Below are 25889 nucleotides of genomic sequence, written 5' to 3'. Positions count from 1 at the left end.
ATTTCAACATTTTAAAAATCAGATTACGGTATTCAAACGATCGTGTTTAACGTTTAAGTGATCTCACACTCTCCTCTAAAACGCCATGTGCCTTTTTCTCTACCATCACAAATGTACAAGATAAGAAATTCGTAAGTCTTAAAAATTATGTAGACGTAAGAAAAATTACAGCGAAAATGTCCTTAAGGCGATTATAAATAAAACAAAAATTTCAGTTTTCTGTGACAAGACGGCCTACATTGGCACGTGTTTACAAGATCGAGTTCCCGTTGTTAGGACGGTTAGTGTGACATTTACTTCAGCTTATTAAGAAAGCTTTTCAAACTAGATTAATTTTAAATTTCGTTACCTTTATGGGTCTGTAGGTCAACTGGAACTCTTGCCTTTCTTTCAAGCGTTCAAGTTTTCATGCGTAATGCCCACGTTCTATAAACTTGTCTTTTACCAAATCGATTGTAAGGCACGGATAATTAAGTGGAAGCAGCCTAGATAAAACTGCTTAAAACTCCTGTAGATCCGACGAGGAATCTTCAATGTGAAATACTTAAAGAACTTAACAATGCCGAAATAAGTATATTTGTTTATAAACAAGTTCTACTCTTGCGAGGTCGTTTAGATTTCCAATGCTAAATTCGTCACCACGATTTTACGGTTACACATCCTAAAGGTAAGAAAGAAATTATACGCAAATTGTGCACACGCATGTTAGCCAACAAAACGAGTTCTTGGGTTGCCTGAATAAAACAATAAAGTACAACTGACTCCCAACCTAAGTCGTCTTTTCTTCGCATTTTTGAGGATGTTACAAAGCACGGGCACGGGTGGCCTGGGTACCGTAAAAATGTTCCAGGTGTTGCGTGCTCAGTCGACGGTGTTTTATCCGGTCGTAAAGCTGTTGTTATCCATTAATCGACGCGCTGGTTCTTCAACAAGATTTCTCATTGCAAAGTTCTTTTTTTAAGTGGTTAAAATATATCGATCGAGGTTAAAGTTAAAAGTGACCCCCGAGGAAGAATTTTTAGGTTTAGATGCCCCCTTCCGCCCGGATTTCCCGAGCCATCAACCCCCCTCCCGCGAGAATTTCCAGTTTGCCATCCGTCGGGGGTGTGTGTATTTTTTCTGGAATAACCCATTTATCTCCTAATGAGAAAATCCCACAATATCTAGTTACTTTCACTTGAAAAAAAAATGAAAACACCACACAGGAAATTAATGATAAAAACAGGAGTGAACGAGTTTGAAATTTTTGACATCCTTTCCGTTGCCGTTACAATTTTGAGACAAAAGTCTTGAAAATTGAGGTGTACACGAGTTGAAGATTCAAGTCGAATAGGTATTTTTCACAGAAAGTCAACACAATCAAAGATAAAAGTGATTTTCTAGCATTACATTCATATTTTTGAACCAAAGTTTTGGTTCGAATTTCAATGTTAAACATAAGCGTTTTGTCCAGCTTGTGAAAACATTTGCATCGTTCGTTTGGTTCATTTCGTTTCCATCGTTTGGATTGTTTCTATTGTTTGCAATGTTTCTATCATTCGTTTTGTTTTTATCATACGTTCGTAACGTTTCTATCATTCGTTTGATTTCTATTTTGAGTATCGTTTAGAACCCGGGTTTTGAGCTATCTTTGGTGTCGTATGGAGCATGCGTGTCACCGTAGAGTTCGGACGCAACTTTTGAGCGGAGCCCAACTCCGTCCTAAATTCGAGCAAAATTTGCTATAAGAGGTAAATATTTAAGTATGCAACACCAAGTCAGGAGGTAAGCACAAAGAGGCGAACGAGGTTCCACTGAAGACGAATCAAACTCGGCCAAGAAACCCAACATGGATGCGACTGAGTGTGCCAGCGATAAAGATGGCGGCGAGGGTGATGAAGAATCAGAGGTCCAGTTCTACGTAACAGTTCCTGAGCAAGAACCAAGTGTTAAAGTTATAAAAGATATGCTTTCAAGCGTTCAAACCACTCTTAAAGATATACAGATCGAAAACATAAAAATGGCAAACGAGGTGGCCGATTTAAAATCTTCCTTTCGCTTTCAAGAACAACAACTGAATTCCCTCACGATGTCTCTGAGCAAGGCGATGAAGGCTAACGATGCGATGAAATTAGAATTACAAGCACTCAGAAAGAAAGTTAATGATCACAAATCTGAGGTTGATGAGCTGTAAGAAATTCAAGATGATCTTGAACAGTATACACGCAAGAACTCGTTGGAAATTCACGGCGTCCCCGAAGATTTGTATACTTCCACGGAAGATGTGGTCTTCAAGTTGGGTGAGGTGTTAAATGTTCCGATCCAGAGTGATGATATCGACATCTCACATAAATTATACAGTGGAAAGAACAAAACGAAGAATATAATCGTAAAGTTTATCAGCCACAAGAAGAAAACTGCACTTTATAAAAGCGAACTGAACTTAAAAATGTGAGGATTACACAGTTGTTTCCACATTCCACAACAGCCACGGTTTTGGCCGCGGAACGTCTTTACATCAACGAAAACCTAACGTCCTTCCGAAAAGATTTAATGAAAGAAGCCAACCAAATGAGAAAAGATGGACTTTTGGTCAGTGTATGGTCCATGGACGGCAAGATTTATGAATTTAAGACCTCGCCTGATGGCGCACCCAAACGGATTCATTCCAAGGAAGACCTCGACAACGTATGACTGTAAGCTAGCCCGACTGCGCTTTAGCGCATCTTTATTTCTAAGCCCTACTGATAAATTATTATTTTCGTTTTGAGTTCAAATTAGGATGGATAAGACACAAAGTCCTTTACGCTCTTAGATAGCATGCAGTTAAACGCTTGTATATGTTTGTGTTTTGTGTGTGTGTTTGTTTCGATTGTATTCGTCAGTGTAATTTTGTTGTTTTCTTCCCTTTTATTTCATGACGACAGTCTAATCATAAGTTGTTATTATTGCGAACCTGTGAATTTCAAATCTGCTTATCAGTTGTTGCTTCCCATGATAAAATTATTGTTTGTCAACATTAGTATGTGACGGTCATGTCGACGCAAGTGAAAATTAGTATCCTATCTTTAAATGTTAGAGGCTTAAGAAACCAAGTTAAGCGAAGGAGTATTTTTAGATTCCTGAAAGATCAAAATTGTCAGATTTACCTTCTCCAGGAAACATTCTCGGAAGAAAACGATGAATCGATATGGAAAAGTGAGTGGGGAGGTGCTATTTTCTTTTCCCATGGGTCAACCCATAGTAAAGGAGTTTCTATTTCGATAAATCCTTCAAGCAAACAGAAAGTGGAAGTGACCGGTAAGGATCTTGACGGCAGAATTGTGTCATTTAATTTGATCTACAATTCAGGCAAAATTTCAATCTGCAATATTTATGCTCCAAATGACTCTCAACAACAACAGAAATTCTTGTTAACTTTAAATAGATACCTGATGTCACATACGGAAATTAGTAATCTTATTGTGGGAGGAGATTGGAATGTTACCTTGACAAAAAGGGCGGTATTCCTTGGAGACCAACTTTATATCATGATAACCTTATCGTGATAATGGATGACATTGGCTTAATCGACGTTTTTAGGAAGCTTTATCCAAATGAAAGAAGCTTTACTTATGAGTCCAAATTGCTAAAAAGTCAGATCCAGAATTGATTTCTTCCTAGTATCGAAATCAGTCGAAAACTGGGTCGTTAAAACATATACGAAAGTTTCAAATGCCCCGGATCATAAAGCCGTTGTACTTGATCTTAAAATTTTTAGTGAAAAGCGTGGTCCCGGCTTGTGGAAATTCAACAACTCCCTAGTGGAAGACAATGAACATGTCGACCTTAAAGAAGAAAACTACACGGCTATACTTGAGAAGTATTCAGATTTGAAAGAAGATCGGTTAAAGTGGGAATTAATTAAAATGGAAATAAGACGTCTCACCATTTCATACTCAAGACACAGAAAAACAACGGAGAATTCGAGAAACGGAGCTTCAAAAGCGTTTGGAAGCTTTAGAACTTAAAATTGACGACTGTAATACGGACGAACAGTTAAGCGCTGAAATTGAAGATTACGACAACTTAAAAATCGAACTTCAACGTATCTACGAAGCCAAAGGGAAAGGTGCAATCTTTCGATCTAAAGTCAGGTGGGTTGAACAAGGTGAAAAACCAACAAAGTACTTCTTTAATTTAGAGAAAAGGAATTTCAACCGTAAAGTAATTAAGGAAATAAAAAGAGAAGACGGCAAAATACTTGTTGAAGAAGACGAGACAATGAAAGAAATCGAATCCTTCTATGAGAATTTATATACTTCGCATGACGAGGATAACAATGAGACCTTTAATGATTTTGTGCGTGATCTGCAAACTGATAAATTAACAGACGAAGAAAGAGAGGACCTAGAGGGTTACATAACGATAGAGGAATGTTCCAAAGTCTTAAAAACCTTCCCCGCTGGTAAGTCGCCTGGAGATAATGGTTTCACAGCGGAATTCTACAATTGCTTCTTTGATTTAGTGAGCCGCGACTTAGTAAATAGTTTTAACACTGCATACAAAGAAGGAAAGCTGTCGATATCTCAACGCAGAGGTGTAATAACTCTTGTGCCAAAGGACGATTCTTGTTTGTCAGAACTTTCAAATTGACGCCCAATTACACTTTTAAATTTAGATTACAAGATCGCGTCAAAAGTAATAGCAAAGAGAATAAAAAATGTTTTACCAAGGATAATCCATCCTGACCAAACTGGCTTTGCGAAAGGAAGATATATTGGTCAAAATATAAGGTTGATAAACGACATCCTGGAACAGACCAAACTACAAAATATTACTGGAATATTACTTTTACTTGACTTCCGGAAAGCATTTGACACCATCAAATGGTCCTTTATCCAGAATACTTTAAATCTCCTTTAACTTTGGTGACAGCATCAAACGGTGGGTCTCCACGTTTTATACTACACCTGAAAGTGCGGTTCTGAACAATGGATTTTCCACAAATTATTTTCAGTTATCAAGAGGGGTTAGGCAGGGTTGCCCTCTGTCACCTTACCTTTTCATCTTGGGAGCTGAAATTTTAGCATGTAAGATACGGCACGACAAACAAATACAAGGAATCAAAATCTCCAACTCCGAAGCCAAAATAAGTCAATTTGCCGAAGATACATCATTAATTTGCAGTAGCCTCGACTCTGTTGAGAAAGCAACTCAAGTGTTAAATTCCTTTGGGAATGTCTCCGGTTTACGATTAAACCCCACTAAAACCAAAGCTTTGTGGCTTGGCCCTTGGCGTGATAGGGAAGAAAAACCATTTGGAATTAAATGGCCTAAAGAACCGGTCCGAGCATTAGGTATCTTCATATCGTATGATGAAGAACAAAATAATAAAAAGAATTTTCAGGTTAAAATCGAAAAATTAGGCTCTAAACTAGAGGTTTGGCGATCTCGGAATCTATCAATACTAGGCAGATGCCTAATCACAAAATGCCTCGGTATCCCGCAGCTAGTCTATTCTATGTCAATTCTAGATGTTTCTACGAATTGTATCCCAACCATTAGTACATCTATTTTTCAGTTCATTTGGAAAAAAAGGAAAGATAAGATTAAGCGTCAAGTGATGTATCAAAATTACAAAAAAGGAGGATTGCGTGTTCCAAACGCAGATGTAATGACAAAATCCTTAAGGCTAACTTGGATATCGCGACTTCTAGCTAAAGATGACAAAAGAAACGAGGTTTGGAAAACAATCCCAAACCATTTTTTTGACATGTACGGCGGTCTTAATTTTTTGTTAAGATGCAATTATGATTCGAAGTTTCTTGAGCGGACTGGTATGCCACAATTCTATAATCAGGGCTTGAAAAAAAAACCCGTCCAGTCGTCCGGGACAAGTAAATTTTCCCTTCGGGCAAGTAACTTTCTCTCCTTACTTGCCCCACAGGCAAGGACCCAGGCAAGCCGTTCGCCAACTAAATTTTTGATAACGATTTTGAGAAGAAAAGGTTAATTTTAGGCTCAAGGGTAATCAATGCAAGTGTTAAGATAAAGCTTGACGATAATTACAATTCATAGCGTTGTTTTGTTGATTGCGTGACGCGCGCTCACGGCTGAGAAGTGGTTGCCTAGCACGCAATCAAAATCTGCCCTGATCAACTATCTTTCCAGGATTAAAAATAGCCACGTTGTCACGAAAATGCTGTGGTTATTTCTTAAAATTTTAGCAATTTTCTACGAGCATTTTCCAGTTTCTCTGTACAGAACTTAACTCAACAACGATATATTAAAGCTGTAGAAATTGTACACAAAAAGAAGTCGCATACTTCTACCACAAAAACGAAGCCAGCATTTTTGATGCTAAAATCCACGTAAACCTCTGTTTTCGGCGAAACATGCAAGTTTGCTAGTGATAACATACTTGGGCGCCGCCGCGCAAAATGAAAACTATTATATTATTAAAAAGAAATGGATAAGTAAGTCATCAAAATACTTTCAGAGTTCCTGGAACTATTTTTCATTCACCCAAATGAAAAAATTTGCTCTCGCCGGCTTTTCAAATTCGACACTGTGCCTGAGTCAAAACTGAAGTGGGAAGGCGACTTGTTGTTAATTCTGCGTGTTATAAATTTCTCGCGCTTCTCTTCACAATGATTTCGTGGAGCTAGACAAGATGCAGGTGGACATTCAAAGAGTCGAACGCGATCTTCGACGAATTGAACAGATTGATTCAAGGCTGTATGATAACGAAGTTAATTATTACAAACCGTACAACTTCATAAAAGCGGAATGAAGAAGTTAAAAGTTGTGGAAGTATTACAATATAATGGCGTAAACATGAAAGTGATCAGCACTAAGAGGACTACAGTCAAGATGGGTTTATTACATTAAAACACGCCTGTAGTTTTGACATTTTTGGGTTCATGAATTATTTATGAGTTTGAAAACTTGGGCAAGCGGGGAAGTGCCCCGGGCAAGCAAAATTTGAGAGTTACTTGCCCAACCGGCAAGGTGGAATTCAAATATTTTTCGAGCCCTGATAATTCAATGCTGCAATTCTTTCTTGAAGTAAAATCCTCCTATGAATCTGACCTTGGGCAAGACTTGGTCTTATTTAACAATAAAGAAATTCTTATTGATCAAAAGACTTTCTTTTACAAATCGTGGTTTCAAAAAGGAATTTTCCGGATACACGACCTCCTCACGAGGAATGGCACCTTTCTTTCGCATGGTGATTTTACCCACAAGTATGACTTAAAATGCAGTTTCCTACAGTATTTACAAGTAGTTTCAGCAATACCCCGGCGACTTGTTGAAAAACCAATGCAAAACCTGGATGCCAAATTTACTTTTTCACCAGAAAACATTTTTTTCCTGCTATCACCTTCAATAAATGTGTACCTTCTGAAAATGAAGAGTAAAGATTACTATTGGTTTTTTCAAAACAAATTAGATGTAGAACTTAAGGCGCCTGGAAAATGGACTCGTGATTTGCAGACTAGTGATATAGAATTTAGTGTCTACTTCAAAAACCTTAAAGGCATCTGCAAAGAAAATAAACTAAGAGAATTCTACTTTAAATTTCTACACAGAATCATTGTAACGAAAAAGGAATTATGTCTGTATGGTATAGAATGCAACAGTGCATGCGTGTACTGTCAGGAGTCTGACTCGATAAGCCACTCATTCATCCATTGTCGATGGTCAAAAAAATTTTTCTCTAAAGTAATTAAGTGGTTTAACAAGGAAAATGACATCTCCTACTCACTTGACACAATTGAATTACTCTTTGGGAAATTATCAAATGAACCTGACCCCGGTTCATCCCCGAAGATGTTAAAAAAGCTTAACTATGTCCTTCTGTTTGCTAAATACTATATTTATAACAATAAGCTTAGTTCAAAACAAGGAAGCTTGAACGAATTTACTAGGAAACTGGAATTCAAGTATCATTTAGAAGGATTTTAAGTCAACGTACAAGTGTAATTATGCCTCGAAATGTACAGAAAAGGGAATTGTAAGTTAAAGGAAAAAAAAACCTTTTATGATCTGCACAGTATTCGCTGTAAAAAAAAGTAATAGCCTATTTTCACCGACTACACGTCGTATGTACGTAAAGCAGTGTAACGTAGTTTAATGTAGTCTATTTGAAATGTAGTGTAAGTTGTGTAAAGTAGTGTAATTTGGTTAAGTAAATTATATTGTAATATAGTGCTATGTGTTTGAAATAAAGTGTTAAAAAAAATCTTTGGTGTCGTTCTTGCGTCTGTTACTTGGTGACTTGCCACTGGCACATGAATCTCGACTTCAGCTTCAATTGATGCACAGTTCAGGTACAAGCAGGCACAAGCAGGCACAGTTTAAGCACAACGAATGCAAATTTTACATAGTTTATGAATCTTCCAACGCGCAGACCATTTAAAATGTTCATCAACATTGTTCAAGGATGGGTTTAGACACTGGTTGAGAGTTATTTCACTGAAAGCATTAGCAAGCTTGCTTTCCCAATGCACTGAAAAAGCGTGCAAAATGTTTGAAGTAAATTGCTTGTAAACGGTACTTGGAGGACTGTTGGAGTATCATTTTTGTTCCTAAACTGGACCAGAACCACGCTGCTCTTCCTAAATTTACTGTGCGACGAGCCAGTGTTATGAGAAGTTTGAACTCAGTGAACATGGGATCAGATGAAAGTTTCGTGCTTTCAGTGGCAGCATTAAATTACTCATGTCATGTCAATTTCTGTTACATTAAGGCATGTTTAACATGACAACTTGTTTTAAACTACAAACAAAACTTCCTGTGCCTTCGTAAAAAACCTAGACGGATTCCAGACGAAACGATTGTGTCGACTCTTTTTGTTGACTCTTGATAAAATACAATTACAGGCTGGCCAATCAGAATCGTTGGTTCCCACAGCCAGTAAAATTCCAGATTGAATGAAGCAGAAAGGTTTACCACTGATTTATCCATTTTTTAAAATTTTTTTAACAGCTTTATCAGTTGATATATCTTAATTTTTGTGACATTATTTATGGGTAATCGAGCAGTTAATCTTAACTTCAGCGGAAGATAAGATCTTTCAATTTTGACTTGCATTTTCTTGTCTGCACAAAACAACCCATTAGAAGTTTTTTCAACATTTCAAAACACTACAAAATTAGTTGCAACAAACAGATGATCGTTTTGTTTACCAAGCCAGTTTTTCGCATGAAGGGTCCCTGGAAATCCCTCGCGATGTCAACCGATCACGTAGGTCTTTGAATAAATAAACTTGAGGTGCGCAATTAAACATTCAAAACGAAATGAACGATAGAAGGAAAACGAACGATAGAAACGACAGAAACGGAATGTTTGACACGATTTAACACCGGGAAACCAAACAAACGTTAGACAAGTTGTAAACACTGCAAACACTGTGAACGCTGCAAACTCTGCACCGTTTGGGATTGAAAATGTAACGCCGCCTATGAAGAATTTCAGTGAGTCATGTACATGTTTCTGCTTGTTACTCGCTAACCCGGCAAAAGAGAGGAGATTCAAACAACAACACCACAAGCTGATATAACAGAGAATCTATGACTACGATTATTTTCGTTCACATTCAGTCCATAACAAAAAATATTTGAGTAAAAGTCGGACATTTGTCAATGATTAGTGACTGTACACCAACACCGTGCGCATGGCCTATTCATATCCTTCTTCCCAGTTCAAACATATCTTTCATATATTCACGTGTAGTTACAATCATTAACACTTTCACTGAGCAACAAATTAACAAGTTTTAAATTTGAAGCAGTTTTTAGTAACAGTTCCATTTTTAGTGCAACACTCACAGTTACGTAACACGTTGTCCTAGAGATGTCAAGTGATTTATACCCTCGCAAAGCAGTAGGCTCGATTACCAGCCACTGTTCGGGAAAGGAGCCCGCGCTCCTTCCCCGAACTCACGGCTGGACTCGTGGAGTTGGCATTGTTAAAGTCAACCAATAAGGAATCTGCCTGCGCGAATCGAGCAGACTGCATAAATTAGCTTTCTTGCAGTAGCAAAGAAGTTGTGCGATGTGAAGTGCGATCGCATTAGTGGGACATTTAACCAAATACCGTCAACTGATGAAATCTTGCCTGATCTAAACCATAGTGGCATATACAACACGCACAATAGTCGACAGACTCATGCGTTAGAATCTATATTTGAATCATGTGGTGCCAGAATGTCAGATAACGAACAAAGTCAACAAAGAGAGGGATAAACGCAACTATCGATCTCAAGAAACAAAACACTCAGTGTACGGTAGTCTTCTTGAAGGGAAGCGACACCAGTCTCTGGCGAAGCCACACAAAATTAAATTTCGAAATGAGCCAAAGCAAACCCAACTAGCAAAACATAAACATGGTGTCAACACCATGCACACCATACAACATATGTGTGACCTTTGACATGACAGTTGCTACATCATAGTCAAACAGCTCTGCTTTACTTTTTAAAAAAAAAAACGCTTCTATAGAACACAGCATGTAATGCCCTTCCACAACAATAATGTGAAACAAAATAGGTTGGAGGGCAAAAATTAAAAGAAGTGGCAAAAACACCACAAATTTTACGAGCTGTAGGCGTCATGTGGGCCTGCCTATGATTGTCATCAGATGACATTTCCGGCCACCTGAAGTGCTGCAAGAATTAAATTATGAATTTACGTCACAGACATGATTTGCTGCTCAGGCATCCAGCCGTCTCTTGTCGGGGAGGAACATGGACCAGACTCGAGAAAGCAGCGAAAATCGAGCCTAGCAAAGCAGGGGGATTGTGATGAGAGGTTTAAGAGATGATCAAATAACCCTAATTTCCCTTATCTGATCCACCTCTGCAACTCGTAACTTGCTGCACAATCACAGATTAAAAAGGGTTGAAAAATATCTTAGCCCTATAGTTGGGGTATACCCTAAACTACATTGTATAGCTTAACCCATTGACTCCCGTACTGCCCGTAACTGGCTGTGATGAGCCTTGGCCTTTGTTCCACACTTCTGACGTCATCACCTTTGACCAAAATTGGCATCATCTATGCTCAACTTCTGCAGGAGGAAAAGATCTTTCCAATGATACCCAGATCAGAGTGATCGGCTCAATGGAGCCTGAAATATGCACGAAAATGCTAAAAAAGTTGAGTGAAAAACTCAGAGCCAAATTTCCTGCGACTACACATGGCTACTCCATGGTAAAAATTGCCCGTCTCGATGATGCTTTCTCAGAATATTTTGAACTGGGAGCAATCCCAGTAGGAGGTCCATCACTGCAGCAAAAAGAAAACAAAAGGACAAAAAGGAAAGACACAAAAAAAATTTAAAATATCGAAAAGCCTCAAGACGTAGTTCACTTTCAAAATTTTGATTTCTGTGCATGCCCGTGCAAAAATGTCATAAAATGTGATGCTAATGGAAAGAAAGGCATGCTGTCATGTTGCAAATGCCTTCTTGAGTAGATTGGAGCTAATTTGGCCCGTATTCAGCCTGAAAATCTCCAAAATGTCCAAAAAATGCATTCTTGGCAAAGAGCTCCAGGAGTCAATGGGTTAATTTGCAGCTCTTAAGAATGGCTGACTGTTAGGATCGAGAAACGCCGGTCAACGTCCCATTTGACAAATCGCTCATATTTTGCCCAAAGATACCCTTAGGTGACCTAATTCTAAAAATCATATTTAAAGGTTCCAGCGAATTTTTATTTTTCAGAAATTCGCGAAAACTTGAAAGCGCGGTCAAAGTGCGGTTTTTCGTGTAATAAAATGACCGAAATAAGGTGCGAGGACGAAGCGCTGCTTAAAGGGCATGTAAACCCAAAAATACCAGTTTTTCTTATTCGACGCAAACAGCAACGTAGAAAACGAATTTGGCATTTATTTTGCTCGTTTGGGTTTCGTTAAGGAGAAAAACAGCTTTTACGAGAAAAAATCCACTTCCGGTGAAAACAATGGCCATCTGACGTGACGTAAGCGGTGGAACACAAACATTGCGCAATAGGGATTCCATATGAGAATTCTATGGCGGATCGGGAAAGTGGGAGTAGCTCGGAGGATCTTTTTTTCGGATGACAGCGATTCAAATTTGGTGAATTTGTATGATAGTGATGTAGAAAATTCAGTTGCAGCTGTGGGACAATCTGGGCCTCGTCCGTATCAATTTGAGCCACGAAGGGTCCGACAAAACGATCAACAAGAAGCCAGCCCAGAACCAGATGACAACAACTCAGACCGTCTTGGAAACACAGACTGGTATTTAATCATTTTGCAATTAAATTACATTTTTAGCAGATGAACATCAATTGAAGCTGGCGCATAGTCAGATTAGCACGCAAATAGAAGCTCACCAAATTTTGTTGTTGTCTTTTTTCCCGACCTTTCTTGGGTGCATTAAAAGGTGCGAGTGTCAAGTATGTCAGCCAATGCCGACTGCTCACGAAAGTGTTTGCTGCGCTGAAATCGGACAACTCTGGCAAAAAGTAGAAAATCAGAGGCCAGAAATACAAATGAAATGTATTACCTAGCATCCAGGATTTCAGTCAACCTGTCTTGATGTTTGGGTGCTTGAAACTGCTTATTACGCATTCAGGCAGCAGCACGGCACAGATAATCACACAGGAAACGAGTACGTTTACTTTTATTTTAACCATCGCGGTTCAATTGTCAGATTTACCTCTGCCGTAACTGGTTTTATTTTAGTACAACACTAGTGTAGATAGTTATTTCTCTGTATTTTTCGTGGAGATTTCGATACATTGCCTATCGGCAACTTGTTCGTTGGTGCTGGGGTTATCTTGGTAAACATGTCCGAGTTGCGCTGCCATCTTGTGCTGTAAACAAGATCCGAAGCACCTTTCCAGCCGATTTTGGCACCACGTATACTGGGTTGAAGCCACCAACCCAGTGAGGGATAAGAAGGTGATTGCTAATTTACATCATAATTATTGAAAATATGTTACAGCACTGGCAGCAATGGGCTCAACGTATACAAAGGCACAAACGTGGTTTCCCGTAATTACCTTTCTGGTTACTCAATGATGTGCAAGCGTGACACATATTGTTCTACTGCTGTTTCTTTGCAGGGTTTCTCAAAGGAAGCAGAGATAACCCGTGTTGCGAAGAATAGCAGATAAAGTGGTTTACCCTATTAACCTCCAGCTTTTGAAGAGCTCTACTTCTTCTAGGCCTTTTATCGGCACTGTCAGCCATTTCCGGTTTTTGCTGCCTTCATTTTGGATAGGCCGCTTTCGTTTGTCGCAAGAATTTGTTGCTGCTGGAGACTCTATCGTCGGTACAGCACCAGAAAGTAAAGGACTTTGCTTTCTCAGCCCCATTTCTACCATGAAACTTTTTTCGTAACAATCCGGAGAAAAATGAATGTTGCAAATAACCGAATGCTCCGTCGGCTCTACGAAATCGGCCCTTTTCACTAGGCTCGATTTCCGCCTTGAACAAATTTTACCCACTGCCGCCTCAAATTAGCGTCTTATGGAAACTTATGCATAGTATGGCCTGTTTTGTTCGAATTACTGCAAAACTAACGACACAGCGTTTTACCATAATGAAGATGTGGTGTTTTTCCAAAAGAAACTATGTAAACATATGCTTATTTCACAACGTGTTCAAGAAAGACCTTTGATTTCCCGTAATTAAAGGTCCACCCGTGACGTCATTTGCTAGATTGCGCAATTCAAGATGGCGGATGTTTAGAACTTTGAAGCGATTTTTCAACGTAAAAACGGGCTAAAGTGAACAAAAGATCTACAGATTTGACAGATGTCATGTATGTACTAAACGACTATGTGGTCCCCAAAATAGCATTTTTCGGGTTTACATGCCCTTTAAGTCTTAAAATAAACTCAATTGACTTCAAACTTCACACAAATGTGGAACAACCACTCTAATTTATTCCTCGCTTTAAACTAATCTCAGATATGTTCATATAGTGGTTTTCCGAACCATTTTAAAAACAGCTATGAAGCGTGTGAAAAATAACGGCGAAATATAGGTCATGTTTAACAGCATAAAAATGCATCTGGTACCTCACTTTCCGATTATTTTACTTTACAGCCTTAAAATATCATTATTAAAGATATACCATGCCAAGAGATTAAAGATACTATATTGCAACATTAGATATATGTCAAATGAGCGAATGATTCCTCTTTGAACAGTAATAAACATGACTGGTCGCTATGACAGCAAACAGTGCAAGGCCTTGCGGAGATTGGGGATGGCATGGGAAAAATCGTGTGGTTCTATATGCTGTGAAAATAACATTTTGACAAGTGTATTTAGTGATTAACAGCAAGTGCATGTATGCATCGGAACTGTGGTAATTTGAGGTTTTGGATCAAGTCAACAATTTAGCGTTCCTTGTGAAATAACCAGGCGAATTTCAGAGCTAACAGTTCATCAAGTTGTGATGTTATTTCAGCAGATTAACGGCTTTTTTGCGCTTGATCTTTAGAAACGTCATTTCCATATTTCACTCATAGCAAACTGTGTTTTGAAAATGCTTTTAGCCTATTGATGGACTAAAGAATATTTGAAAAATTACAGTGAATTTTCGGGAGGAGCAAATTATCGTTCAAAAAATTGCAGCGAATATTTGGAGGAGCAAATTATCACCCACAAATTTGCGACAAATTATAGAGCACAACAAATTATTGTTCGACAATTCACGTGGATTGGAACAATCGGCATCACAAAAATGCAACGAAATTCGATGACATATCCGTTTTAAGCAAAATTTGTTCAAAAAAGCCCCAAAAAGCCAGGAATTTTGTTGAAATTCACTTCCATTACTTTTGCACAATACTGTAAATAATGGTATCTTGTAGGAATTTGCCAACGAATGTTCACACAGCTGAATTCTATTACACTGAGTGGCCACTGATGCACATGCAGTACAGTACCTGAGTCACTTGCTGAGGAATTCTGCCCACAAAAAGTCTTACATCTCCTTGGTAAGCCTCAAGGGATGACTTTGTTGATTGTGATGTTTGGCTTACTTTCCTATTACAAGAAAGAGAAATCATGATAAGCTACCCTGTGAATTGGCTATTAACAAGCCGCCATTAGTACTGTGTAAAAATAACACAAACCAATTTTTCTCTCACAAAAATTTTTACTTTCATCAAAAATTCAAAGTATTTCAGGAAGTACTTTGAAATCTCAGAGAAGCAAAAACTTGTGAAAGCAGTTTTTCGTGTGATGTTTCAGCAGTATCAAAGCAAATATTCAAATTAAAGAAATTCAAAGAAAGGAGGTGACAGATTCATACACGAGTGTTAAGGTAAACAAATCTTGACATGCACCATGTGCAGTGAATGTGCAACCATTCATTCTTGGTTCAGAGCATGCCCAAGAGAATGTGCACTATCCACTTTGGAACAAGGCCAAGTTTATCAATCAAGAACCTCACTGGTACAACCAAAGAGTCAGGCAAGCCATCCACTTAACAACATGGACGGTGGAATTCCCACTGTCACTAGTGAAGCGGACTACCATGGGACCAACTTCAGACCAGATCAATGGCTGATTGAAATAACAATTATATTAATCACAGTCCCATCTTCATGATACAAATGGTATTGCATGATCAGTCAACCTCATAGCCTGACGACAAGCAGTAAGCAGTTGAAAAGTTGTGATCTAGTTTTTCAGTGACTATGTCGTGAGACAAACACTAAACTTCATTGACTATTTTAAGTATCAGTGTAGTAAGCCTAATGAGTGAACAATAGTACAATGTATTTTCTGCGGGATAAAAGTAACATCATCCAAGTTTAATAATCTAATATGCTAATGTAGTAACAAAGCTCAGATAAGCTCCTAGAGAGTTATCAACCAACCTGACTGTCGTTACATTTTACTAGTTCCTAATAGGGAAAACTGTTTTCATTTTGCAAACGTAGTAAGTTACACTGTAATATGAAAGCATTATTTCCAAATGGTGCGGGATTATCCTGGGCTTCAAATTCCAGCTGTAATCTTAAACCTCTGTTTAGACATTTTGTCAATCCTGCAGTTAAAGATTACTGTAGACCTTCAGGGGTGCCTTCTGGAAAATGCTTTCTTTATGCGCTGCTTTAAAGAAAACCATGGTAAACTATATATTATATCACTGTTAAGCTAATAAACGGTAGATTCCAAAAATAACAATATATTTTGCTATTTTCGTTTTGATAGGCACGTGCAAGCCTTTGCTAAACTGAATTGCCAGCTTTGTGTTACAGCGGACATCCACACTGATTGGACATTGTCAATCAGGAGTTGATGGGCTAACAAAGTGTGTGAGACTTTTTCGATATTTCTATTGATTGCTTAGGCAATCCCTTTAAAAGTTGGAGAATAGAAAATTTTCTGACTGCTGTTACTCAATGGGAGGTCACAGGTAAAATATTTCGATTTTCGCAAAAGCCTCACACCCTTGGGTGTGCTAATAGGCACCTTAAGCAACAGACGTCGCCGGCCTGACGACGGCAACCGGAAACGTGACATTTCTTTCGAGACGTCACCGTGCATGTACAACACGTTGTGACCTGATGCTGCCCTGAGGTCGAGAACGTGAGAACATGGGGTTTCACGTCGCGACGAAAACGTGAGTACTTAATCTTTTGTTTTGATCCCTTTTAGCTTACGTTTGTGCTATTTTGGTGCCGAACCAGGGTAAAGTTCCATAATGATTGCCTTTATGCTTAAAACAATGTTCTGGAAGTATTCCTGGACTCATTTTTTCTTAACTGAAAAATTGTTTTTCGCATGTCAAACTCGCCTTCAGCCAAGAGGTTGCTTTCATCCAACGTAATGCCGCTTAGTATAATTAGTTTTTTCAGATTTTCTCAACGTATAATCGGTAGATTGCTATAGCTTGAAATAACATTGATTTTATTTTGGCAATCCCCTCGTCTTGGTATTTCGTTTATAGAGGCTTTTTTAGTCGACTCGATGAATTTTGTATTCGAACAGTGTGTACATGTATTTTTTTCATGTTTACAAGAGCTGACAAACTTCGCGCTACCAAATTGTCTCGCCTGGATTTTATTTCTTGTACATACAAGATTATTGCATCCTCTGCAGAATGCTGTTTACGATTCTTTATCAAAGGAGCTGGCAAAACTCCTGTATTTGAGCGGCCGATCAATGTGTCGAATGAAAGACGCAGTGAGCTGAGATTTTGTTGAAAATCTATGTTAAGCAATAAAATCTATGTTTAGCACAACAAGGTGTGTGTAATCTTGGCAGTCTAAAAATACACCTGTTTTTTTCTCAATGAGCGGTGATACAAACTTTGGTTAAAAATCGCAATTAATTGCTTTAGCAATACACGTTTTACATGTAAAATAATTTCTGCTCTTTACATTTGACATTTCAAAGCAGGCAAAGTTTATAAACTTAAATTGTTTCGTTATTTTTCGCAATGATTTTACATCTCTTAGTAAAACATGAATAGTGTAAGGTTTAATTGCATCGAGTTATTTTTCAACTATAGTTTATCTTCAACTCGTAGATGGAGTGGACAGAACAAAAAGATGTGATGCTAGCCCGAGAAATCCTTCTTTGTGAGCCCTTTCGATATAGGGTTGGCTCAAAAGAACGTGGTTTGGTGTGGAGCCAAATAGCGGCAAATCGGAATACTCATCCAGGGTTCACAGTGCCACAGAGAGCTGTTAGAGATCGTTACAGCATCCTTGAGAAGAAAGCCAAAAAACGAAAATGTGAAATTGAAAATGGAACTGGCATCTCCCCTGAAGATTCAGAGCTTGATTTAGCCCTTGAAGAAATCATAGAAAAATGGGAAGCCGCTGATCAAGAGTTCCAGCTTGATAACCAAAGCAAGGCGAAAAAACTAAAAGAGGACAAAGAAACAGCAAAGGAGATGCGGAGAATGTCAATGGAAACTCTCGGTGATTCTAAGAGGAGGAATTCCGATCCAAGTGAATCAGCGGAAGAAAAGCGGTGTAAAAAGCGGAGAGGTGGCAGCGACACAGTCCAGTTTTTAAAAGAGCATAGTGAGATGGAGCTTAACTTTAAACGAGAAGAGCTGGAGGCTAAGAAAAGTGAGCAGTCGCTTTTAAATGAGCAACAGAAGCAACAACAGCAACAGCAGATGATTTCCACGTTCCAGCAACATCTACAGCAACAGAACCAACAACAACAATTACAACAACAGCAGATGCAGCAACAACTACAATAGATGCAAACTATGTTTATGGAATCCCAGAAGCAGCAAGCGCAGCTTATGGCCACCTTGTTCCAGGAAATGTCAGAGCACAAATAGAGTACATTGCTATTTTGTTTACAACCTCTAGTAAGCGATCTAGAGAACTTTGTTGTGTTGTTTCATGATTTTAAGAAATTGTTACCAGTCTCTAAAATATCTGGAACTTCTTCCCTCAAACTCGTGCAGTCATGTTGTGTTTGCATTGCAAGTTGCTCTTATAATAAATTGACGGAATCGCACCAGTTAAAAACATTTAAGACCGAGTTTACCAGAGGACCAGGCAGGGGTGATAAATGCCATCTCTCCTTTTTGGATGAAACTTTGCCAGATTGAAGGTACTACCCAACAACTCTAAAAGACAAAGTGAGCCGGCTTTGTGATTTTTCCCTTAGGAGTTAGACCACCCCCCTGGTTTTTTGCCCAAAATCCCAAAAATTTCACTAAAATAAGCATCAAATTTGAACACCACTCCTGCCTACAGAATACATTGAATTTTATAGGTATTTCACACAAATAAAGATTGGACCTATCTTCGTTCACACCAGGAAGTTCAAGTCATTTGAAGTGACAGGTGCCAATCAAGGAATGTCATTTCCTACCCATGTCACGCAACATTTAGCTATAAGGCAAATTAGCTGAAATTCTGACTCAAATATTGCTTACGTCCAACTTTCTAAATCAAAACTAATTTCATCACAGTTTAGAGTCACCCTTGGCCTGATGAAATCAAGAATAAAATTTTTGGCATCTGTTATTTTTTGGTAATAAAAGTTGTTCAAACAACATGACAAGAGGCTAGTTTTAACAAAGAGACAAGGGCGAAATCTAAAAATATTATATATTATAGAATCAGTTCATCAAAGTTATTTCTATATTAATGTCATTAACAAAGTCTTTGAATATTATTTAAGGCAGTGGAAGATCAATGAATGCAAAACTCTTTGCAATATCCTGTAACCCTCGGACGTACAAGGGAGGGTGGGGGATAGATGTCATCCCCCCAATAAGGTATTTTCAAAATTTTGAGAAGAAGATTTACTCTAAGGGGCTGAAACTTTCATTAGCTGTTCATTCATCCTTCGCGGATATTTTGATATGTCAATTCTGTGTGTCCATCATTTTTTATGTTTTCATAGCAACCACTAGTTTCATGTAGGTTTGGCCAAAAATCAACTTTTTTTGACATAATTCTGTATTTTTTCCAGTTTTCTTCATCAAATTCCAGAAATTCACCAATTTGTACATTTCATAAGCATTCTGGCTTGATTTTGTATCACTTTCCATTATTTCTTGACTTTTTAAGAAAAAAGTAAAATCCAAGGTGGCAGATCCACGATGGCAGGTCAAATGACATCATTTGACATTATGACATCACAACCATTGAATATGGTATCATTTTGTAGAACAAGCTCAGGGCTATCTAATCAATGTAAGTTTAGTACGCTGTGCGTTAACAGAACAAAAACCAGAGGGGGTTCCTTCCATTTCCCCTTTATACCACAGTGGGGGTACGAGTTAGCTTGTACGCCCAAGGGTTAAATAACAGTGCAAAACACCTAAATTCTACTCGTACAATTTAAATATGGGAATGAACGGCCCTGATGTTTGAATTCTAAAACATTGACTAGTTAGATGAGAGTTTTCCTTGGCATATCTTGCTTTTTAGATTACTCTTGAAACCCTGCTCAATCATCACAGGTCAAATACTTGATCTTGCAATTGATTAATGTCAACTCTTACTTTACACTCGGCATACAAACTCATCAATCCTGAGAAGTATTCTTTGCTGAAATTACTGTTTGCTCTCATTCCGAGTTCAAAAAACCCTTGAAATTTTCATTTTGCTGCATCAGGCATGCAAGTAAATCTTGTTAAACACGTACAGTTGTATATAATACTTGAACTATAAGATTGAGCTTTAGCTAGCTTTTATGAAAATGCGTTTTTCTTCTGAAAGTTCCTATACTGAATTAACCACAGATAAAGGTTATACCTGAAAGATGTTAGCACAAAACACTGTAAATAATCGCATCTCTGCGAGTAAGAAGATTTGTGAAAAAATTGCAACTCTGAGGAAAAATTGAGCCTCGAGAAGATCTAGTAGCTGAAATTATCAAAAAACCTAGGGTCCAAGCGAGCACGCATGACAACATACACGGCACCAGTGCCTTAGGTGTAGCAAGGGTTGGCCCGGTTGAACTTTTTAAAATTTTCTAGTCACTCAAGAAGCTTGATTGGCTCTTGGCCATCGCCTTTTTTCTGCTCAGTAACCTCCTGTGTATATCCGTAGCTCCATAGCCCTGTGAAATAACTGATTCGTTTTTTTCTGGTCACAAGACTGTGTTACATATTCTACATGGTGAATGGTAAAGTAGCTGGCAAGTAGTACTGTCTGTGTACTGCAAGCCTGGTCAAGATCTCTTCAGCTTCATCTTGAGACGGACTCAGATCAGCCTTGTGTATAGCTAGTCGGCCACTTCTGTACATTACCGACAACATGCTGAAGTACTGGACTATTTGGTCTGCAGCAAGCTACTCTTCTTTGCTGGACATTTTCCTGCCAACACTGTCTTGCACAGTCTCATCTTACTGCACTCATTCACTACACTTTCGTCCTGTTCCCTCACCTTCCAAGAATGTTCTTTTCGGATATGTGTTCACTATCTCAGAAAAGCGGGTTCCTCTTCGTGATGTTTTCAGACCCATCCCTTCAATTTCTCATGTGGATCATGATCACTAAAGGACGTTTGCGATTTCAACCCATTTTATCTTGATGCTGTCTATGCCGTTTCTCTCTCTAACTTCTTTAGGTGTTTACCCGCATCCATGTGTCTCTGCAGACTGCAAAAGATTGGTATGCTTTTGTGAATCCCTCTTCAGGGTAGGAGGAATACACTCTTGTATCTTTAACAACTTGGACTCTCCTTCAATAGATTGTGAGGTCCTAGATCATAGTTAATAGATGGGAATGGTTGTGAAGCCAGGCAAACATCAAAGGGGCAAACAAAGATGCCAAGATTTGTGTTGGAAGGTCCACAACCATGCAAAATCTTTTTTTGCGCCCATACACTATGCATGAATTACATAACCAAAACGTTTCTATTGGTCAGTTATTCGGTCAGTAGTATACAACAATTGTGTTTTGTGCATGGTCAAGGCCAAAAAAGAGAACAAAAACATACAACAAAGAACTTTGTTGAGTTTCATAATAATCCCCTTCTATTAACTACGCCTAGACTGAGGCTGTTGGAGCTGACACGTCAAACTCTTAGCTGTAAAAGTAGCAGACTCTCTTGCAGTACATTTAAGGGCTGCTCTATGCATAAGTCTGTAGGCCCTTGAGATCTTCCAAATCCATTCCTCTGTGCAGTTGTGAAACGTTTACCAGGGCCCATATCATAAGCCTTCTACACTTTCAAACCTCTGGACTTGAAGCTAAAAAAATTTAGAGACAGGATCCCAGACATTGTGTGCTTCATAGTCTGGCCTGACTCTTGAGTCTTGACAATATTATTGATGCCTAACACCCTTCAACCCGCCATTGGATATCACTACCTTTAATGTTGTGGCCTTCATTTATGTTACAATGCACATGGCTCTGCACTGTGGCAATTCTTCTGTCACAGAGGTCCTTTCCAGCCTGTGGATCACTGAAATCATATCTGATGATCTTAATGCCTGTGCACTCTCTAAGGCTAGCAAGTGAGTGGATGAGATGAGAACAAAGGTAACATCTGGTATTGTCGAGCTTTTCTTTCCAAAAGGTTACAATTGAGCAAAACATCGAAGCCATTCTTATCATTGGAGTGTGCACATCTATAATTAGAGATTGAAATCCTTTGCACAGTGGTAATAAATAATGAAAAACAACAATAAATATAAATAAATATGATAAATGATAATTGTCACAACAACAAACTATTAATTATCACTTGGTGATATTATTTGCTGCTGATTAAGGTCTTTGGTTCTTGTTCCCATGCTTTCAAAATTAAATGCACAATGTTTATCCTTATACCAATTAAGATTTACTGTACTTGCCTGCCTGATGCAGCAAAGTAAAAAAAAAATCAGATGTTTTTTAATTCAATTTGCATGAAATGAATATTCATTGGGTGAGCTCAAGAGTTAATATATGAGGGCAAACAATAATGTCAGCAAAGAATACTTCTCAGGATTGATGAGTTTGTATGCCGAGTGTAAAGTAAGAGTTGACAATAATCAATTGCAACATCAAGCATGTGAACTGCCCGTGATGATTGAGCAGGGTTTCAAAGGTAATCTAAAAAGTGAGATTTGCCCAGAAAAACTCTCATCTAACTAGTCAATGTTTTAGAATTTAAATATCATGGCCTTTTATTCCCATATTTAAATTGTACAAATAGAATTGAGGTGTTTTGTACAAGCTAACTAGCACCCCCACCATGGTAGACGGGGGAAATGGATGGAACCCTCTTGGGTTTGCACTCTGTTTAGGGACAGCGAAATAAATTTACATTGATTAGATAGCCCTGAGCTTGTTCTACAAAATGATACCATATTTGTTGGTTGTGACGTCATGTGATGCCAAATGATGTCATTTGACCCGTCATCTTGGATCCGCCATCTTGGATTTTACTTTTTTCTTAAAAAGTCAAGAAATAATGGAAAGTGATACAAAATCAAGCCAGAATGCTTATGAAATGTACAAATTGGAAAAAGAAAACTGGAAAAAATACAGAATTATGTCAAAAAAAGTTGATTTTTGGCCAAACCTACATGAAACTAGTGGTTGCTATGAAAACATAAAAAATGATGGACACACAATTGACATATCAAAATATCCGCGAAGGATGAATGAACAGCTAATGAAACTTTCAGCCCCTTAGAGTAAATCGTCTCAAAATTTTGAAAATACCTTATTGGGGGGATGACATCTATCCCCCACCCTCCCTTGTACGTCCAAATTTCGCATGCAGTTTTCTTTAGGTATGTTTAGCAATGTCCCGTAGTTTTTTCGCTAAGCTTCATTTCGTTTTCGAGATATTGCGTATGTAAAAAAACCACTCAGTTTTCCTGGCGATGTCTTTATAAACGAAGCAAAAACCAGCGGGAAAAATACAGGACAGGAAATCGTCACTTAGCATGGTTTTGCAGTCACCCCTTCAATTATATTTCTACTCACCTACTGGGCCATACAAGTTGGCAATAAGACCATTAGGAGGTACAATAGATTGGAACTTCAAGGCATGCACCCTTTTGTGGCCATTATAGACGATTCGTTGATTTTGGAGTGGGCAGCAAATTGGACGGACAGTGCAGGGCTCGAAATTGCGACTCACTGGTTGCCAATGCAACCAAAAATTGAGCACTGGCGACTAAATTTTCAGAACTGGTCGCCAGCTGGCGACTCGTGTTTTGTCCGATAATTAAAAAAACCACAACACAACTTTTGTTTTTAAATCTTTATAGTAGGAAATCAATCGGATATGGCAGCTAGTATACAACTCACCTTTCCGTCCTCAGTAAAATAATGTCTGAATATTGCAAGATAATCGAAAAAATTTAATGTATTTCGACACGTCGATACCGTGTTCACGGCGCGCCATATTGTTCAGCGGCTTCTTCCGAAACTGGAAAGGTACTTCATGTATGATACCTTATAATGTACTGTTATATACACCTCAGGACTAGAGACATGTCACCTGAGAACAACGGCAGCTTGATAACTAAGTGTTACTCGTGTTGTTTCTAATTGTTTTCACTCTTCATTTGTCACTTTTCTTACATGCAAAGTAACGTATAAAATCGTGTTCTTGTGTAAGTTATATATAAAATAATTTGGCGACCAAAATTTTTCCGTTAGTCGCCAGCTGGCTCCCAAACGAAAAAGTTAATTTCGAGCCCTGACAGTGCCATCAACGAAACCCCTGCAGTTATTCAACGCCGCGCCCTTTTGATGGATTGTATCTGCATATGTTTGCAGAAAGGCACGGGAGAGGAAGGGCTGGTTAACATCAGTAAGGTGGTGGCCATGTTCGTTGTAAATCCAGTCTAGAACAACATTGGTCGTCATCCTCACTTCTGGGACAGGTCTGCCAAATCGTGGAATCATGTCATTGTAACGACACGGATATGCAAGTTGTTTAAGCAGCATACACAAGCCTTCCATTCCTTCAAACACGAACCTCTGCGAGCAGCAGAAAACAGGTGGAATTCCAAGGGAATCTGCCAAAACGGGCAAATCATTTTTCTCAACACGAAATTCCGCTATGCATTCTTCTTCGCTGAAATTGTCCAGTCAGAATTCTTCGTAGTTGTCGTGCGGAAATAGTGGATTTTTTGACATATTTAGGTCGTAAACAATGGCAAATTCATTTGCGTTCAGGATGCCTTTGACACAGGAAACTAAAAGTAAATCTCGCATTTCCTTTAAGCTAGACATAACCTTGGTGAAATGCAAAGTAATCGACAGCTTTGTCATGGATTATGAATTTGCCGCCAACTCTCCGAAAGCTCGCCGGGCGCAGCATCACATTTTCGCGCGTTTTGCTTAAGGATGGTAACTTGCTGTCGCGACCGCAATCTGAAGCCGTTCTAGCCCCAGTATCTTATCGGTCGTCACGTCGCCGTTGTCAACGAAAACGTCTGTTGCTTAAGGTGCCTAATATCTGACGAAGATTTTCGCCAAGTTTCGTTAAAATCCGATAAATCTACATACCCTATTAATTAAATTGAATAGAGGTAATTCATGCAAAAATAAATCTTGAGTTTTTGGCCTAGAAAGAAATTCACAGTTTTCGCACCTCACTGAAGCGGTTGTCAACATGGCCATGCCACCAATCAATGAAATGCAGCTTTGAACTCCCCATCGGGCTACAGTAGCGCTTCCCGGGAATGTAGCAATGTTTACATCTACAGGATATCTTTATATCTTACATCAGGAGTAGCGAGGTCTGCCATGAAACACTCAGTAGCTTATAAACTGAATCAGTAGATAAATGGTAAAAAAAGAAAAGGGAAAAAAGAGGAATGATAGCATAATAGCCTTGAACAGGCCTACCGAGGCAAGTGAGGATATTTACACATTTCTAAAAAATTCTAAATGCGTATTTCATCGGCCTGTTTGTTTTACTAGAATATGGAAAAACACTCTTCGAAGCAGAGGGAAGGAACATTTGGAGATGCTTTGTCAGATATCAGCGATTAACTTCATTGGCAATTCCGCAGCAATCAACATCTGTGCCAGAGGAAGCCAGAGCAGGGCATTGACGAAACATTCGCTTGCGGGTCCTTGCAATTTGTGCTTCCGTTCAAACGTGGGAGCGCCAAGACTATCACTTAAGAGACGAAAACAATCACCAAAAGTGTAGATTTCCGTGCAAAAAATTGCAAGACGTAAGGGATAAAAGAAGCAAAATACGACTCCGTGGATGAGATCAGTTGCTGCGAAAATTGTTCCTGCTCAACTCAAGGGTTGACACATTTTAATTGGCTTATCACAGTTTGCAGCTCATTGACTCGTTTTAAAAATCTACGTTACGGTGGATAACTTGTTCGCGTTTTAAATTTTTAAAATAATTTTTTTGTGAAGTTCTGATAAAGTAGAAGTCTTGAATTTGGAACAAAAAATTATTTTAAACAAAATAACCCCCTGAAGGTCTACAGTAACCTTAAGTTCTGTATTTGCATTTATTTCAATTTAA

The 25889-nt window shown here is 38.6% G+C and overlaps 1 protein-coding gene and 3 pseudogenes across 4 annotated transcripts in view; 2 read left to right on the top strand and 2 right to left on the bottom strand.

The window, feature by feature from the left end:
• LOC110056911 (tudor domain-containing 6-like) overlaps window positions 1-25889 on the bottom strand; it is a 101065-nt gene that overhangs the window by 39773 nt on the left and 35403 nt on the right. For all 3 annotated transcript variants that reach the window (XM_089288462.1, XM_089288469.1, XM_089288466.1), the window contains one exon: window positions 14894-14993. In XM_089288462.1, coding sequence (XP_089144588.1) covers window positions 14894-14993 — 100 coding nt within the window. The remainder of the gene's footprint in view (window positions 1-14893; window positions 14994-25889) is intronic.
• Window positions 11550-14110, top strand: LOC149118023 (uncharacterized; annotated as a pseudogene). Its single transcript, XR_016206858.1, has 3 exons — window positions 11550-12227; window positions 12373-12600; window positions 13058-14110. The product of XR_016206858.1 is annotated as an uncharacterized LOC149118023 (transcript).
• LOC110042339 (uncharacterized) lies at window positions 16944-18630 on the top strand (annotated as a pseudogene).
• LOC149118022 (uncharacterized) lies at window positions 22306-24670 on the bottom strand (annotated as a pseudogene).

Source organism: Orbicella faveolata, unplaced genomic scaffold (genome assembly GCF_042242905.1).
Source record: "Orbicella faveolata isolate gen_17 unplaced genomic scaffold, um_ofav_v1 contig_1, whole genome shotgun sequence".
NCBI classification, from domain to species: Eukaryota; Metazoa; Cnidaria; class Anthozoa; order Scleractinia; family Merulinidae; genus Orbicella; species Orbicella faveolata.
The sequence above is the reverse complement of the archived record's forward strand: the minus strand, read 5'-3'. Positions and strand labels throughout refer to the sequence as shown.